The sequence below is a fragment of the Arachis hypogaea genome, chromosome 14, assembly GCF_003086295.3.
Source record: "Arachis hypogaea cultivar Tifrunner chromosome 14, arahy.Tifrunner.gnm2.J5K5, whole genome shotgun sequence".
In the NCBI taxonomy this organism is placed as follows: Eukaryota; Viridiplantae; Streptophyta; class Magnoliopsida; order Fabales; family Fabaceae; genus Arachis; species Arachis hypogaea.
In genome coordinates, this window is record NC_092049.1 from 26,568,123 (window position 1) to 26,586,284 (window position 18,162).

Here is an 18,162-nt window from a genome sequence, read left to right on the forward strand (position 1 = left end):
GTTTTTAATTCAAATGTTTTTTCAAGTTTTCATAATTCTTCAAAATTAAATCTTTTCCAAATCATATATTTTCAATCATATCTTTTCAAAATCAATTTCTTTTCAATTTTTTTATTTATTACTATTTTCGAAAATTCTTGCTACAATTAATAATTTAATTCAAAATTTTCTAGTTGTTACTTGCCTATTAAGAAAGGATCAAAAGTTTTAACTCTAGAATCATATCTTCTAATTTCTTGTTAGTCAAGTAATCAACTTTAATTTTAAAACTTTCTGTTTTTATATTGATTTTCAATCATATCTTCTCAATCATATCTTTTCAATCACATCTTTTTCAAAATTAAGTTTCAATCATATCTTTTTGATTTCTAATTTCAAAATCTTTTTCAAAAATCACTTAATTTCTTTCCCAATCTTAATTTTCGAAAAACCTTTACCAAATTTTCAAAATTTCTTTTAATTATTTCAAAATCTTTTACTTTAATTTCGAAAATTCTTCCCCTCTTCTCACATCCTTCTATTTAAGGACTAACACTCCTTCACTATCAACAATTCGAACTCTATCCCTCTTGATAAGTTCGAATTCTTCTCTTTCTACCTCCTCCTTCTATTTTTCTTTTCCTCTGACACCTCAAGGAATCTCTATACTGTGACATAGAGGATTCCATACTTTCTTCTTCTCTCTTTCATATGAGCAGGAGTAAGGACAAAGACATTCTGGTTGAGGCTGATCCTGAACCCGAAAGGACCTTGAAGAGAAAGCTGAGAGAAGCTAAAGTACAACTCTCTGTAGAGGACCTAACAGAGCTTTTCAAACAAGAAGAAGCCATGGCAGCCGAAAACACCAACAATGCAAGGAAGGTGCTTGGTGACTTTACTGCACCTACTCCTGACTTCTATGGGAGAAGCATCTCTATCCCTGCCATTGGAGCAAATAATTTTGAGCTTAAACCTCAATTAGTTTCTCTAATGCAACATAATTGCAAGTTTCATGGACTTCCATTGGAAGATCCTCATCAGTTCTTAGCTGAATTCTTGCAAATCTGTGACACTGTCAAGACTAATGGGGTTGATCCCAAGGTCTACAAGCTTATACTTTTTCCCTTTGCTGTAAGAGACAGAGCTAGAACATGGTTGGATTCACAACCTAAAGAAAGCCTGAACTCTTGGAAAAGCTAGTTAATGCCTTCTTGACAAAGTTCTTTCCACCTCGAAAATTGAGCAAACTTAGAGTGGAAGTCCAAACCTTCAGACAGAAGGAAGGTGAATCCTTCTATGAAGCATGGGAAAGATACAAGCACTTAATCAGAAGGTGTCCTTCTGACATGCTTTCAGAATGGAGCATCATATGTATCTTCTATGATGGTCTGTCTGAACTGTCCAAAATGTCATTGGACAGCTCTGCTGGAGGATCTCTTCATCTGAAGAAGATGCCTGCAGAAGCTCAGAAACTCATTGAAATGGTTGCAAATAACCAATTCATCTACACCTCTGAAAGGAATCCTGTGAATAATGGGACAAATCAGAAGAAAGGAGTTCTTGAGATTGATACTCTGAATGCCATACTGGCTCAGAAGAAAATATTGACTCAACAAGTCAATATGATTTCTCAGAGTCTGTCTAGAATGCAAGCAGCAATAGGTAGTACCAAAGAAGCTTCATTTGAAGAAGAAGCTTATGATCCTGAGAACCCAGCAATGGAAGAGGTGAATTACATGGGAGATTCCTATGGAAACACTTACAATCCTTCATGGAGAAATCATCCAAATCTCTCATGGAAGGACCAACAGAGGCCTCAACAAGGCTTCAATAACAATAATGGTGGAAGAAACAGGTTTAGCAATAGCAAGCCTTTTCCATCATATTCTCAGCAACAGACAGAGAATTCTAAGTAGAGCCATTCTGACTTAGCAACTGTAGTCTCTGATCTAATTAAAACCACTCAAAGTTTCATGACTGAAACAAGGTCCTCCATTAGAAATTTGGAGGCACAAGTAGGTCAGCTGAGTAAGAAAGTTACTGAACTCCCTCCTAGTACTCTTCCAAGCAATACAGAAGAGAATCCAAAAGGAGAGTGCAAGACCATCAACATGACCCATACGGCCAAACTTGGAGAGGAGGAAGAGGCAGTGATCTCCATTGAGGAAGACCTCATTGGACGTCCACTGGCCTCCAAGGAGTTCCCTCATGAGGAACCATGGGAATCTGAGGCTCACACAGAGACCATAGAGATTCCATTGAATTTATTCCTGCCATTCATGAGCTCTGATGAGTACTCTTCCTCTGAAGAGGATGAAGATGTTACTGAAGAGCAAGTTGCTAAGTACCTTGGAGCAATCATGAAGCTAAACGCTAAGTTATTTGGTAATGAGACTTGGGAAAATGAACCTCCATTGCTCACTAAAGGACTGGATGACTTGACTAGGCAAAAATTACCTCTGAAGAGACAGGATCCAGGGAAGTTCTCAATACCTTGTACCATAGGCATCATGACCTTTGAGAAGGCTTTGTGTGACCTAGGGTCAAGTATAAACCTCATGCCTCTCTGTATAATGGAGAAGCTAGGGATCATTGAGGAACAAGCTGCAAGAATCTCACTAGAGATGGCAGACAATTCAAGGAAACAAGCTTATGGACTTGTAGAGGATGTCTTGGTAAAGGTTGAAGACCACTACATCCCTGCTGATTTCATAATCCTAGACACTGGGAAGTGTATGGATGAATCCATCATCCTTGGTAGACCCTTCCTAGCCACAGCAAAAGCTGTGATTGATGTAGACAGAGGAGAATTAGTCCTTCAAGTGAATGAGGACTCCCTTGTGTTTAAGGCTCAAGGATCTCCCTCTGTAACCATAGAGAGGAAGCATGAAAAACTTTTCTCAATACAGAGTCAAACAAAATCCCCACATTCAAACTCTAAGTTTGGTGTTGGGAGGCCACAACCAAACTCTAAGTTTGGTGTTGAGAGGCCATCATCATGCTCTGAGTATCTGTGAGGCTCCATGAGAGCCCACTGTCAAGCTACTGACATTAAAGAAGCGCTTGTTGGGAGGCAACCCAATTTTATTTATTCTCCATTGTTATTTTATGTTTTCTGTAGGTTGATGATCATGTGAAGTCACAAAAATAATTGAAAAAGCAAAAACAGAAGGAAAAACAGTATTAAAAATAGAACACCCTGGAGGAGAAACTTACTGGCATTTAAACGCCAGTAAGGATAGCAGAATGGGCGTTAAACGCCCAGTCTGGCACCATTCTGGGCATTTAACGCCAGAAATGGGCACCAGACTGGCGTTTAATGCCAGGAATGGGCAAGAAGCTGGCGTTAAACGTCAGAAATGGGCAGCAGCCTGGCATTTAACGCCAGGATTGGCAGCAAGGGGCATTTTTGCACGCCACTTGGTGCAAGGATGAGATATCCTTGACACTTCAGGATCTGTGGACCCCACAGGATCCCCACCTACCCCACCTCTCTCTCTCTTCTTCACCCATTTCACCAATCACCTCAATACCTCTTCCCCAAAAACTCCTCACCTATCAAATCCCACCATTCTCTTCACCACTCACATCCATCCTTCATAAAACCCCACCTGCCTCACCATTCAAATTCAAACCACTTTCCTACCCAAACCCACCCATAATGGCCAAACCATACCCCCCTCTCCACTACTATATAAACCCATCTTCACTCCTTCATTTTCACACAACATATACACTACTTCTCTCCCTTGGCCGAAACACTAAGCCCCTTCCATCTCCTCTATTTCTTCTTCTTCTACTCTCTTCTTTTGCTCGAGGATGAGCAAACCTTCTAAGTTTAGTGTGGTAAAAGCGTTACTTTTTGTTTTTTCATAACCATTTATGGCACCTAAGGCCAGAGAAACCTCTAGAAAGAGGAAAGGGAAGGCAAAAGCTTCCACCTCCGAGTCATGGGAGATGGAGAGATTCATCTCAAGGGTGCACCAAGACCACTTCTATGAAGTTGTGGCCAAGAAGAAGGTGATCCCCGAGGTCCCTTTCAAACTCAAAAAGGGTGAATATCCGGAGATCCGACATGAGATTCGAAGAAGAGGTTGGGAAGTTCTCACCAACCCTATTCAACAAGTCGAAATCTTAATGGTTCAAGAGTCCTATGCCAATGCATGGATCACCAAGAACCATGATCAAAGTGTGAACCCGGACCCAAAGAATTGGCTTACAATGGTTAGGGGGAAATGCTTAGATTTTAGTCCGGAGAATGTAAGGTTGGCATTCAACTTGCCCATAATACAAGGAGATGCACACCCCTACACTAGAAGAGTCAACTTTGATCAAAGGTTGGACCAAGTCCTCATAGACATCTGTGAAGAGGGTGCTCAATGGAAGAGAGATTTAAGAGGAAAGCCGGTTCAACTAAGAAGGCATGACCTCAAGCCCGTGGCTAGGGGATGGTTGGAGTTCATCCAACGCTCAATCATTCTCACTAGCAACCGGTCTGAAGTTACTATAGACCGGGCTATCATGATCCATAGCATCATGACTAGAGAGGAAGTAGAAGTTCATGAGGTTATCTCCCAAGAACTCTACAAGGTGGCGGACAAGCCCTCTACCTTGGCAAGGTTAGCCTTCCCTCACCTTATTTGTCACCTCTGCTATTCAGCTGGAATTGACATAGAGGAAGACATCCTCATTGATGAGGATAAGCCCATCACTAAGAAAAGGATGGAGCAAATAAGAGAACCTCACCATGAGCATGAGGAAATTCCTCATCATGAAATCCCTGAGATGCCTCAAGGGATGCATTTTTCTCCACAAAACTATTAGGAGCAAATCAACACCTCCCTAGGAGAATTAAGTTCCAACATGGGGCAACTAAGGGTGGAGCACCAAGAGCATTCCATCCTCCTCCATGAAATTAGAGAAGACCAAAGAACCATGAGAGAGGAGCACCAAAGGCAAGGGAGAGACATTGAGGAGCTCAAGCACTCCATTAGATCTTCAAGAGGAAGAACAAGCCGCCATCACTAAGGTGGACCCGTTCTTTAATCTCCTTGTTCTTTATTTTCTGTTTTTCGAAAATTATGCTTTATGTTTATTTATATTTGTGTCTTTATTACATGATCATTAGTGTCTAAGTGTCTATGCCTTAAAGCTATGAAAATGAATCCATCACCTTTCTTAAATGAAAAATGTTTTTAATTAAAAAAGAAAAAGAAGTGCATGAATTTCGAATTTTAAAACAATTTAATTATTTTGATGTGGTGGCAATACTTTTGTCTTTCTGAATGAATGCTTGAATAGTGCATATTTTTGATATTGTTGATTCATGAATGTTAAAATTGTTGGCTCTTGAAAGAATGATGGAAAAGGAGAAATATTATTTGATAATCTGAAAAATCATAAAATTGATTCTTGAAGCAAGAAAAAGCAGTGAAAAGCTTGCAAAAAAAAGGATATATGCGAAAAAAAAGAGAAAAAGAAAAAGCAAGCAGAAAAACCCAATAACCCTTTAAACCAAAAGGCAAGGATAAAATAAAAAGGATCCAAGGCTTTGAGCATCAGTGGATTGGAGGGCCCACAGGAATAAAATCCTGGCCTAAGCAGCTAAACCAAGCTGTCCCTAACCATGTGCTTGTGGCGTGAAAGTGTCAAGTGAAAACTTGAGACTGAGCGGTTAAAGTCGTGGTCCAAAGCAAAAAGAGTGTGCTTAAGAACCCTGGACACCTCTCACTGGGGACTTTAGCAAAGCTGAGTCACAAACTGAAAAGGTTCACCCAGTCATGTGTCTGTGGCATTTATGTATCCGGTGGTAATACTGGAAAACAAAATGCTTAAGGTCACGGCTAAGACTCATAAAGTAGCTGTGTTCAAGAATCAATGTACTTAACTAGGAGAATCAATAACACTATCTGGATTCTGAGTTCCTATAGATGCCAATCATTCTGAACTTCAAGGGATAAAGTGAGATGCCAAAACTGTTCAGAAGCAAAAAGCTAAAAGCCCCGCTCATCTAATTAATACTGATCTTCATAGATGTTTTTGGAATTCATTGTACATTCTATTCTTTTTATCCTATATGATTTTCAGTTGCTTGGGGACAAGCAACAATTTAAGTTTGGTATTGTGATGAGCGGATAATTTATACGCTTTTTGGCATTGTTTTTAGTATGTTTTTAGTATGTTTTAGTTAGTTTTTATTATGTTTTTATTAGTTTTTATTTAAAAATTACATTTCTGGACTTTACTATGAGTTTGTGTATTTTTCTGTGATTTCAGGTATTTTCTGGCTGAAATTGAGGGACCTGAGCAAAAATCTGATTCAGAGGCTGAAAAAGGACTGCAGATGCTGTTGGATTATGACCTCCCTGCATTCGAAGTGGATTTTCTGGAGCTAAAAAAGCCCAATTTGCGCGCTCTCAATTGCGTTGGAAAGTAGACATCCTGGGCTTTCCAGCAATATATAATAGTCCATACTTTGCCCAAGATTTGATGGCCCAAATCGGCGTTCCAAGTCAGCTTAAGAATTCTGGCGTTAAAATGCCAGAACTGGCACAAAAGCTGGAGTTAAACGCCCAAACTGGCACAAAAGCTGGCGTTTAACTCCAAGAAAAGTCTCTACATGTGAAAGCTTTAATGCTCAGCCCAAGCACATACTAAGTGGGCCCGGAAGAAGATTTCTACATTAATTACTTATTTCTATAAACCCTAGGCTACTAGTTCTCTATAAATAGGACCTTTTACTATTGTATTTTCATCTTGGTTCTTGAGGTTCCCTCTCTGGGGCCGAAGCCAATGACCACCATTATCACTTTTGTATTTTCAACGGTGGAGTTTCTACACACCATAGATTAAGGTGTGGAGCTCTGCTGTTCTTCATGAATTAATGCAAAGTACTATTGTTTTTCTATTCAATTCACGCCTACTTCTTCTCTAAGATATTCATTCGCACTCAAGAACATGATGAATGTGATGATTATGTGACACTCATCACCATTCTCACCTATGAACGCGTGCCTGACAATCACTTCCGTTCTACATGCAAACAAGCTTGAATGTGTATCTCTTGGGTTTCTAATCTAAGATTAGAACCTTCGTGGTATAGGCTAGAATTATTGGCAGCCATTCTTGAGATCCGGAATGTCTAAACCTTGTCTGTGGTATTCTGAGTAGGATCTGGGAAGGGATGACTGTGACGAGCTTCAAACTCGCGAGTGTTGGGCGTGTGACAGACGCAAAAGGATCAATGGATCCTATTCCAACATGATCGAGAACTGACAGATGATTAGCCGTGCGGTGACAGCGTGCGTAGAACATTTTCACTGAGAAGACGGGAAGTAGCCATTGACAACGGTGATGCCCAACATAAAGCTTGCCATGGAAAGGAGTATGAATGATTGGATGAAGGCAATAGGAAAGCAGAAGTTTAGGGGGAACAAAGCATCTTCATATGTTTATCTGAAATTCTCACCAATGAATTATATAAGTATCTCTATTTTTATTTTATGTTTTATTCATCTTTTAATTATCAATCCTCCATGACCATTTGAATCCGCCTGACTGAGATTTACAAGATGACCATAGCTTGCTTCAAGCCGACAGTCTCCGTGGGATCGACCCTTACTCGTGTAAGGTTTATTACTTGGACGACCCAGTGCACTTGCTGGTTAGTTGTGCGGAGTTGTGATAAAGAGTTGAGATTACAATTGTGCGTACCAAGTTGTTGGCGCCATTGATGATCACAATTTCGTGCACCAAGCACTAATTAGTGATGGGGGCACTCACTTCTGCAACAAACAGCTTTACTCTGATATGGTCCGGTATGGAATTAGTCACAAGGTGGCAACTTCGTATCATCCACAGACAAATGGGCATGCTGAAGTCTCTAATAGAGAAATAAAAAGAATACTGGAACGAACTGTAAGTACCCGTAGAAAGGATTGGGCGAGAAGCTTGGATGATGCTCTGTGGGCTTACAGAACAGCATTCAAGACTCCTATAGGGATCTCTCCATACTAGCTTGTGTATAGTAAGGCCTGTCATCTACCCGTGGAACTGGAGCATAAGGCCTACTGGGTAACCAGATTCCTAAACTTTGATGCCAAATTAGCTGGAGAAAAAAGATTGCTCCAGCTGAATGAGCTAGAGGAATTCAGACTCACTGCTTTCAAAAATGCCAAGCTTTACAAAGAAAAAGCAAAAAGGTGGCATGACAGAAAGCTGTCATCTAGAGTCTTTGAACCAGGACAGAAAGTTCTGTTGTTTAACTCTAGGCTCAGGCTATTTCCTGGAAAACTGAAATCCCGGTGGAGGGGACCATATGTGATTACAAGTGTGTCACCATATGGCTATGTGGAGCTTCAAGACATTGATTCTGATAAGAAGTTCATTGTTAATGGACAGAGAATCAAGCATTATCTTGAAGGCAATATTAAGCAAGAGTGCTCAAGGCTGAGGCTAGATTAAAAGCTCAGCAAGGTCCAGCTAAAGACAATAAAGAAGCACTTATTGGGAGGCAACCCAGTTTTTACTTATCTATGTTAATTTTCCGTTTTCCTTTTTTATTTTATGTTTTCTTTAGGATGATGATCATGTGGAGTCACAGAAATCAAAGCAAAATCAAAAATAGCATTAAAAACAGCTCACCCTGGAGGAAGAGCTTACTGGCATTTAAACGCCAGTAAGAAGTATTAGATTGGCGTTTAACGCCAGAAAGAAGCATCAAGCTAGCGTTAAACGCCAGAAACAAGCACCAAGTTGGTGTTTAATGCCAAGAAAGGGAGAAAAGCTGGCGTTTAACGCCAGAAACAAGCAGCAGTCTGGCGTTAAATGTCAGGATTGCACTCTAAGGGCGTTTTGCACGCCTCAATGGAGCAGGGATGCTAAGTCCTTGACCCCTCAAGATCTGTGGACCCCACAGGATCCCTACCTACCCCACCTTTTCTTCTCTCCTTTTCACACCTTTCCATAACACTCTTCTCCATACTCTCTTCACCACTCACACCCATCCATCATAAACCCCTCATACACACTATCACCCTCCCTTGGCCGAACCCACCACACATCTCCATCTCCTCATTTCTTTCTTCTTTTGCTCGAGGACGAGCAAACATTTTAAGTTTGGTGTGGAAAAAGCCCCGCTTTTTAATTTGCCATAACCATATGGCACCTTCCATGAGATTAAGGAAGAACAAAGAGCTATGAGGGAGGAGCAACAAAGGCAAGGAAGAGATATAGAGTAGCTCAAGAGCACCATTGGTTCTTCAAGAGGAAGAAGACGCCACCCTTACTAAGGTGGACCCGTTCCTTAATCTTCTTATCTTTTATTCTTTCTGTTTTTGCTCTCTGTGATTTATGTTTATTTATGTTTGTGTCTTTCTTACATGATCATTAGTGTCTAGTGTCTATGCCTTAAAGCTATGAATGTCCTATGAATCCATCACCGTTCTTAAATGAAAAATATTTTTAATCACAAAAGAACAAGAAGTACATGATTTTGAATTCATCCTTGAAATTAGTTTAATTATTTTGATGTGGTGACAATACTTTTTGTTTTCTGAATGAATGCTTGAACAGTGCATATGTCTTTTGAATTTGTTGTTTATAAATGTTAAATATGTTGGCTCTTGAAAGAATGATGAAAAAGGAGAAATGTTATTGATAATATGAAAAACCATAAAATTGATTCTTGAAGCAAGAAAAAGCAGTGAATACAAAATCTTGCGAAAAAAAAGAGAAGAGAAAAGAAAAATGGCGAAAAAAAAGAAGAAAGAAAAAGAAAAAGCAAGCAGAAAAAGCCAAAAGCTCTTTAAACCAAAAGGCAAGAGCAAAAAGCCAATAACCCTTAAAACCAAAAGGCAAGGGTAATAAAAAGGATCCAAGGCTTTGAGCATCAGTGGATAGGAGGGCCTAAAGGAATAAAATCCTGGCCTAAGCGGCTAAACCAAGCTGTCCCTAACCATGTGCTTGTGGCGTGAAGGTGTCAGGTGAAAACTTGAGACTAAGTGGTTAAAGTCGAGGTCCAAAACAAAAACGGAGTGTGCTTAAGAACCTTGGACACCTCTAATTGGGGACTCTAGCAAAGCTGAGTCACAATCTGAAAAGGTTCACCCAGTTATGTGTCTGTGGCATTTATGTATCCGGTGGTAATACTGGAAAACAAAGTGCTTAGGGCTACGGCCAAGACTCATAAAGTAGTTGTATTCAAGAATCAACATACTAAACTAGGAGAATCAATAACACTATCTAAATTCTAAGTTCCTATAGATGCCAATCATTCTGAACTTCAATGGATAAAGTGAGATGCCAAAACTATTTAAGAGGCAAAAAGCTACTAGTCCCGCTCATCTGATTGGAGCTAAGTTTCATTGATATTTTGGAATTTATAGTATATTCTCTTCTTTTTATCCTATTTGATTTTCAGTTGCTTGGGGACAAGTAAAAATTTAAGTTTGGTGTTGTGATGAGCGGATAATTTATACGCTTTTTGGCATTGTTTTTACAAAGTTTTTAGTATGATTTGATTAGTTTTTAGTATATTTTTATTAGTTTTTAAATAAAAATCACATTTCTGGACTTTACTATGAGTTTGTGTGTTTTTCTATGATTTCAGGTATTTTTTGGCTGAAATTGAGGGACCTGAGCAAAAATCTGATTCAAAGGCTGAAAAAGAACTGCAGATGCTGTTGGATTCTGACCTCCCTGCACTCAAAGTGGATTTTCTGGAGCTACAGGAGTCCAAATGACGCGCTCTCAATTGTGTTGGAAAGTAGACATCCAGGGCTTTCCAGCAATTAATAGTCCATACTTTTCCCGAGTTTAGACGACGCAAACTAGCGTTCAATGCCAGTTCTCTGCCCTATTCTGGCGTTAAACGCCAGAAACAGGTTACAACATGGCGTTTAACTCCAGAAACAGCCTAGGCACGTGTGAAGCTCAAGTCTCAGCCCCAGCATACACCAAGTGGGCCCCGGAAGTGGATTTCTGCACTATCTATCATAGTTTACTCAATTCCTGTAAACCTAGGTTACTAGTTTAGTATTTAAACAACTTTTAGAGATTTATTTTGTACCTCATGATATTTTTAGATCTGAACTTTGTACTCTTTGACGGCATGAGTCTCTAAACTCCATTGTTGGGGGTGAGGAGCTCTGCTGTGTCTCGATGAATTCATGCAATTATTTCTGTTTTCTATTCAAACACGCTTGTTTCTATCTAAGATGTTCATTTGCACTTCAATATGATGGATGTGATGATCCGTGACACTCATCACCATTATCAACCTATGAACGCGTGACTGACAACCACCTCCGTTCTACCTTCGATTGAATGAGTATCTCTTGGATTCCTTAATCATAATCTTTATGGTATAAGCTAGAATCCATTGGCAGCATTCTTGAGAATCTGGAAAGTCTAAACCTTTTCTGTGGTATTCCGAGTAGGATTTAGGGATTGAATGACTGTGATGAGCTTCAAACTCACAAGGGTTGGGCGTAGTGACAGACGCAAAAGGATCAATGGATCCTATTCCAACATGAGTGAGAACCGACAGATGAATAGCCGTGCGGTGACAGCGCACCTGGACCATTTTCACTGAGAGGACAGATGATAGCCATTGACAACGGTAATCCACTAACACACAGCTTGCCGTAGGAGGAACCTTGCGTGCGTGAAGAAGAAGACAGGGAGAAAGCAGAGATTCAGAAGACAAAGCATCTCCAAAACTCCAACATATTCTCCATTACTGCATAACAAGTATTTAATTCATGCTCTTTTATTTTTCGCAATCCAAACTGATAATTATAATTGATATCCTGACTAAGAATTACAAGATAACCATAGATTGCTTCAAGCCAACAATCTCCGTGGGATTCGACCCTTACTCACGTAAGGTATTACTTGGACGACCCAGTGCACTTGCTGGTTAGTTGTGCAGAGTTGTGAAAAGTGTGAATCACAATTTCGTGCACCACTTCACCAGCTCTTCGCATTCTTAACCAAGTCAATGATGAAATCATAGATGATCCTTATTTGCAAGTCAATGACACCAGAATCCTAATCCCTTTCACAATCGGTGCAGATACACATTGCTTTCTTGGACCGATTGAAACCCTTGAAAGAGAGAACAAAAAACTTTCTTTCTTCCCAAATGCTGAAGGGGAAGATTTATTGATAAACCAAGCTTTTAACATCTCTCACTTCATCAACCAAAAATCCTTCCAAAATAATCAAAAAATCAATCCTCGAGGGTTCGATTTCACAACTTGGTACCAACGCCTTGAACCCTCAAAGGGCGCTACCTGGGGAGCCCTTGGAATACAAGAACTACTAAGGCTGTCTCATTTTTCACTCACTACACATCCTTGGATGATCGGAGCAGTAACTTATTTCTGGAATAGGACTACCAACAACTTCCACCTTCCTTGCGGAATGATCGGAATGTCCCTCCTCGATGTGGCTGCCATCACAGGTCTCCCAATAAGTTCTCCAGATAGTACCCCTGACATACAATCTCAACATCAGTACAATGTTACCTTTAGCACTTCCTATAGTGAGTTCATTGCCCATAACATGGGTGAAGATGGTACAGAAATCACGGACAGTGAACATGTAGCCTTCTTATTTTACTGGCTGAATGCAGTTTTGTTCTGTTCCCGAAGCGTACAAATGTCAAAGCTCTTCCTTCCCTTGGCTGCTCTCCTACATGAAGGAAAAGCTCTCAACTTGGCTAAGCTTCTTCTGTGACACATTTTCGAAGAGCTTGGTCTGTTTGTCTGTGACCTTTGAGATAATAATATAATCAACACAGGAGGCCCACTCTGACTACTTCAATTATGGCTTAACGCCATTTTTGAAAATTTTACAACAAAACCTGAAGGTGAAAACACCGATAAACAACACATCGAGGGTTTTCGTTTGTCTAATTACAAACCCAATTTTCCAAACACCCAATCAGATGAAGACAGATTCTGGGCAGTTTTCTCTCTTTTTCATTCCTACAAAGATTTTGATAATGATCAACTTAATTTTACTCCTTTTTTGCGCCATAATTGCAGCCATGCCTGGTTTGATCGTTTGCTCTTTCCCAATACTAACGAGAAAAATGAACTTGCAAATCGAACTTGGGCAAACTTATTGGTTGTTCAAGTGATACCAATAGGGTTACCACAGTATAGGAAAGAAAGGTGCAAGATAACCCTGTATGCTCCTCATTTGACTGCAAGACAACTAAAATTTTCTCAAGCTATCCCAACTCCACAACCTCGACACAGTGATCCATTCTGTCACATTACTTTGACATCCCAAGAAGATTTCAACACTTATCTCTCAAAAAATCAAAAACAAAGAGACCGCTTCAACTTCTTGATTTATGAACGTAGTTCATTTATCACCAAATCTTGTTTCGAATGGTGGGCTGCTTATTATTCAAGGTACGCCCATACCGTAGAAGAAATTCAGCAAACTGCTGTTCGAATGGCTATCACTGAGAGTTCACCAAAAAGAACTCACAAAAGAAAGAATGATGCTACTCGACCACCACCACATAAGAGCAGAAGAACTCCTACCAGAACCTCTCGAAGAGTAATTCTTCTATTCATAACTCTATTTTTCAAACTCGAAATATCCTTCGAATTGTACACTTTTTTTAAACATAATTGATCCTGGGCTTTTAACAGTTAGTGCTGCAATCATCAAGCGAAAGCGCTGATGAGAGTGAACCAACCAATAAGGATTCTCTTGCTGCTTCCTCTCAATCAGAAGATGCAGCCGATTCTGATCCCGGTTCTCAGTTAATACTAAGATCCAGAATTCCTCAGGTAACACAATCATCATTACACACATCTTACTTAGTTTAAAAATAAATTTTAAACTCATAACTGTGTACCTTTTGTACTAGTCCATTAATGTTGCCCAATCAGCTTCTTCCACTGGAGCTCTTGATCAACCAATTCCCTGACAACAAAATGACCCAGAGCACTCCACATCACATGATTCGATTCAATTCACAGGGTCCCTACAATCAATTCCTGCTGCTCATCCACCTCTTCCTCACATAACACAGGTGATTGATCTGACAGCAAATATCTTGCAGCACTCTCCAGAAGAAACCCATAGACTTGAATCAATTTCACCGAATAATCAAGCTGCATTTTCTGAAGAGAACCAGGTGATTCTGGACTCTAATTCAGCTTCGAAAGCTGCTGATACCACCAATTCAGATTCTTCTCGGTCCAAGATGTTAGAAACTCCTCCAGAATTACAACCTAGTCTTTCACTCCAAGCTAATCTTCAAACTCCTTTTGGGCCAAGGCTTGAAATAGCAAGTGCTTCTACCACCACTACAAGTGCTTCCTTGGATAACTTGATTTCTATCTTAAATAAAGTTATCCAAGAAAATAAAATTTTAGTGCCTGTACCAGCGATCTTAAGACCTGCTACATCAAGGCCTTCAATTGAATTAGATCCTGATACTCGGGAACAACTTCGATCACTCATAAAGCTCTTGGATCATCCACCTACAACATGGGTTAATGATCCAATTCTTAACAAACTCCTGGCTGACCTTTTGAATTCTTCTTTTGAACTCCCAACTAATAGACCACATTCTACCTCAATTCAAGAATTCAAACAACTTCTCAATGAGAGTGTTTCATCTCAATTTCAACTCCAAGAAATTGAGAATGAAGAAGCTACAGCCAAATCCAATATAGAAAATTGCCTCGCAACTGCTCAACCAATCTAAGCTTCTCGTGAGGAATTTGATGTAAGAATCTCCCATGCTATTTCTGTTCAAGCTTTTCATGATCAAGAAAAAACAAGACTCGAGTCAGAATTAATTCAGATTCAAGAACAGCTTGCCACCATACGCCAAAGTCGAGCTGCCATAGCCACACCCCTAGCAATAGCCCAACAAGATCAACATCACCTTATTCAGGAACTTATCTCAATTGATACCAAATGGGGAGAATATGAAAATCAACTCGAGAAATCCAAGCCGATAAGTTCAAACAAATTGAAATGCTTTTGATTCTAGAGAACAAAAGGGGAAAGCTACGCTCCGATTTGGCAAAACTAGTGGCACCTTGAATTCCCTTTTTTTTATTTCTCATTTCATCTTTTGTAGCAACTTTCATCTTTTCTAGACATATGTATGTTGCATTTCTACTTTTGCCAACAGTAGTATTGCTTCAAGTATTTTCCATTAACCGAATTAATTATTCTTCCTGACTCAATATCTTTAATATGATAAGCATTTCCAAAATACATTCTAATTATTTGGAATGGGCCTCCCAAGTATGGGACCACTTACCAAGAAATCTCAATTTCTTTTCCATTGGCAAAATAATTTTCAAAACTAATTCACCTGTATTAAAAGACTTTTCCTTGATTCGATGATTATAACTTCGAGCAATACTTTCTTTTTGTCGAATCATATTATCAAGTGCCAAAATTCGTTCTGAGTCTAATTCATTCAACTCATCGAATATTGCATTCCAATAATCATCAACTGGTAAATCATTTTGTCTCGATACTCTCAAAGTATTCAAATTAATTTCTAATGGTAGTATTGCATCATGACCATACACTAGCTTAAATGGTGAAGTACATGTCGAACCCCTTGGTGAATTTCGATAAGCCCATAACACTTGGCTCAAAGTTTCATGCCATGTTCGAGGCCTATTTCCAATATGCTTTTTAATCAAACTTATCAAAATTTTATTTGCTGCTTCTACCTGCCCATTAGCATGTGCATAATAGGGAGTCGAAGTAATCATATTGATATTCCTTGAAGCTGCAAAACTTTTCACCCGCTGACCAGTAAACATTGTTCCTTGATCAGTACTTAACGTTTGAGGAATTCCAAATCGATGAATAATATGTTCCTCAATAAAATCTATTATCTCACTTTGACCTACTTCGATAAAGGGAATCGCCTCAATCCATTTTGTAAAATAATCAATCGCTACTAAGATAAACTTATGTTGCTTGGACGAAGGAGGATGAATTAATCCAATTAAATCCAAAGCCCAACCTCTAAATGGTCATGGCTTTATTATCAAATGTAATTCAGATGCTGGAACTTGTTGAATCGAACCATGTTTTTGGCATTCCAGACATGCCTTCGCATAATCAATACAATCTTTTATCATGGACGGCCAATATACATGATTTCGATATAATACCCATCTCATCTTTTTCCCTGCCTGATGGGCACCACATATTCCATTATGGACTTCACCCAAGGCAATGTTCTGATCATCTCGACTTAAGCATCTTAACAAACTCCCATCAATCCCTTTTTTATACAGTTCATCATCCAATAAGACAAAATTCATGGCTTATAATTTTATCTTTCTATCAACTGCAACATTGGGATCCTTTAAATAAAGAGCAATAGGCTTTCTCTAAGCAGAATCCTCCCATTCATCCATACATAAAACCTCTCTTTCATTCGCTGGTACTAAAATTTGATGGATACCAGATAATTTCCTAAGAATCTCTGGACCAACCCGATACCTCGAAGAAATTTGGGCTAACTCATTAGCAATTTCGTTATGAATTCTAGGGATATGCACCAAGGAAATCTTTTGAAAAGATGTTAATAATTCCCAAGTAGTTACTAAATATTTTTGTAACGTTTCATTATTACAGTTAAATTCTTTCGATAGCTGCTTTAAGACTAACTGTGAATCCCCTAAAATTTGAACCTCTAAAGCTCCTTTGCTGATTAAAATTTCAAGACCCAAAATTAGAGCCTCATATTCGGCCACATTATTCGAACAAGGATACTTTAATTCAAACAAGAATTCTGATGGAATACCCTCTGGTGAGATAATGAGAATCCCAACTCCTGCACCATCTTTATGCTTGGATCCATCAAAATACAATTTCCAATAATTGCTTTCTACTTCGATTATGTTTGCCCCTTGGTCATTCAGATCTTTCGAATTATCTACAAGAAAATCTACAATGACCTGTCCTTTCACAGCCTTGGCTGGAACATAATGTAAATCGAATTCCGTCAATGTCAGCATCCACTTCCCCAAACGTCCCCTTAACATAGGGAAACTTAACATATACTTAATTATGTCAGTTTGTGCTATAACTTTCACTGACTTAGCCACCATATAACACTTTAATTTTATACATGCATAATATAAAGACAAACACAATTTCTCGATTGGGGAATACCTTGCTTCGATGTCAGTTAATACTCAACTAAGGTAATAAACTGCTCGCTCATGCCCGTTTTCATCATTCTGGGCTAACATACATCCAATAGTATTTTCAGATGCTGCAATATATAATTTTAAAGGCTCATATGGACGAACATTCGCCATAATCGGGGCTTTTGACAAATATGCCTTAATCGAATCGAACGCCAATTGATGTTCTGTGGTCCATTTGAATTTTGAACCATTTTTTAATTTCATTAAAGGTGCAAATACCCTAATTCGATCTGAAAGATTCGAGATGAATCTCCGAAGATAATTCACTTTTCCCAAATACGATTGCATTCCTTCTTCGATTTGGATGCAGACAATGCTAATATTGCATCTGCTTTATTTTTATCAATAGCTATCCCTTTTTTATGAGCAACAAATCCCAAGAAATTTCCAGTCGATACTCCAAAAGTACATTTCAAATGATTCATTTTTAAACCTTTCTTCCTCATAGTAAGGAATGTCTTTCTTAAGTGGTCAATATGTTGATTCACGGAAATCGATTTGACCATTACGTCATCGATATATACCTCCATAAACTTCCCAATGAATTCATGAAAAATGACATTCATTGCGCGCTGATATGTTGCTCCAACATTCTTTAAACTGAAAGGCATAACCACCCATTCATATGTACCTAATGCCCCAGGACAACGGAAAGCAGTTTTAGCCACGTCATCTTCTGCAATAAAAATCTGATTATATCCAAAATATCCTTCCATGAAACTAAGAATTCCATTCCCCGCCGCAGAATCTATTAACATATCTGTGATAGACATAAAATATTCATCTTTTGGAGTAGCATTATTAAAATCTCAAAAATCGATGCAGACTCTCAACTTCCCATTCTTCTTCATAATAGGGACAATGTTTGATACCCACTCCACATAACGTGCAGTTCGAATAAATTTTGCTTTGATTAAGCGTTCTATTTCTTCTTTAATTTTAATATTGATTTCAG

At 39.0% G+C, this 18,162-nt stretch overlaps 1 protein-coding gene and 1 non-coding gene across 2 annotated transcripts; both read right to left on the reverse strand.

Moving 5' to 3' along the window:
• Positions 1 to 1,223: 1,223 nt before the first annotated feature.
• On the reverse strand, positions 1,224 to 1,331 carry LOC112746737 (small nucleolar RNA R71). Its single transcript, XR_003174604.1, has one exon. It is a non-coding gene; the product is annotated as a small nucleolar RNA R71 (small nucleolar RNA).
• A 13,425-nt stretch (positions 1,332 to 14,756) lies between these two features.
• Positions 14,757 to 15,803, reverse strand: LOC112742454 (uncharacterized). The gene is made up of 2 exons (XM_025791688.1): positions 15,341 to 15,803; positions 14,757 to 14,872 (listed from the first exon to the last, which is right to left on the reverse strand). The coding sequence occupies exons 1-2, from the start codon at positions 15,801 to 15,803 to the stop codon at positions 14,757 to 14,759; spliced, it is 579 nt and encodes a 192-aa protein (XP_025647473.1).
• Between the last annotated feature and the right edge of the window lie 2,359 nt (positions 15,804 to 18,162).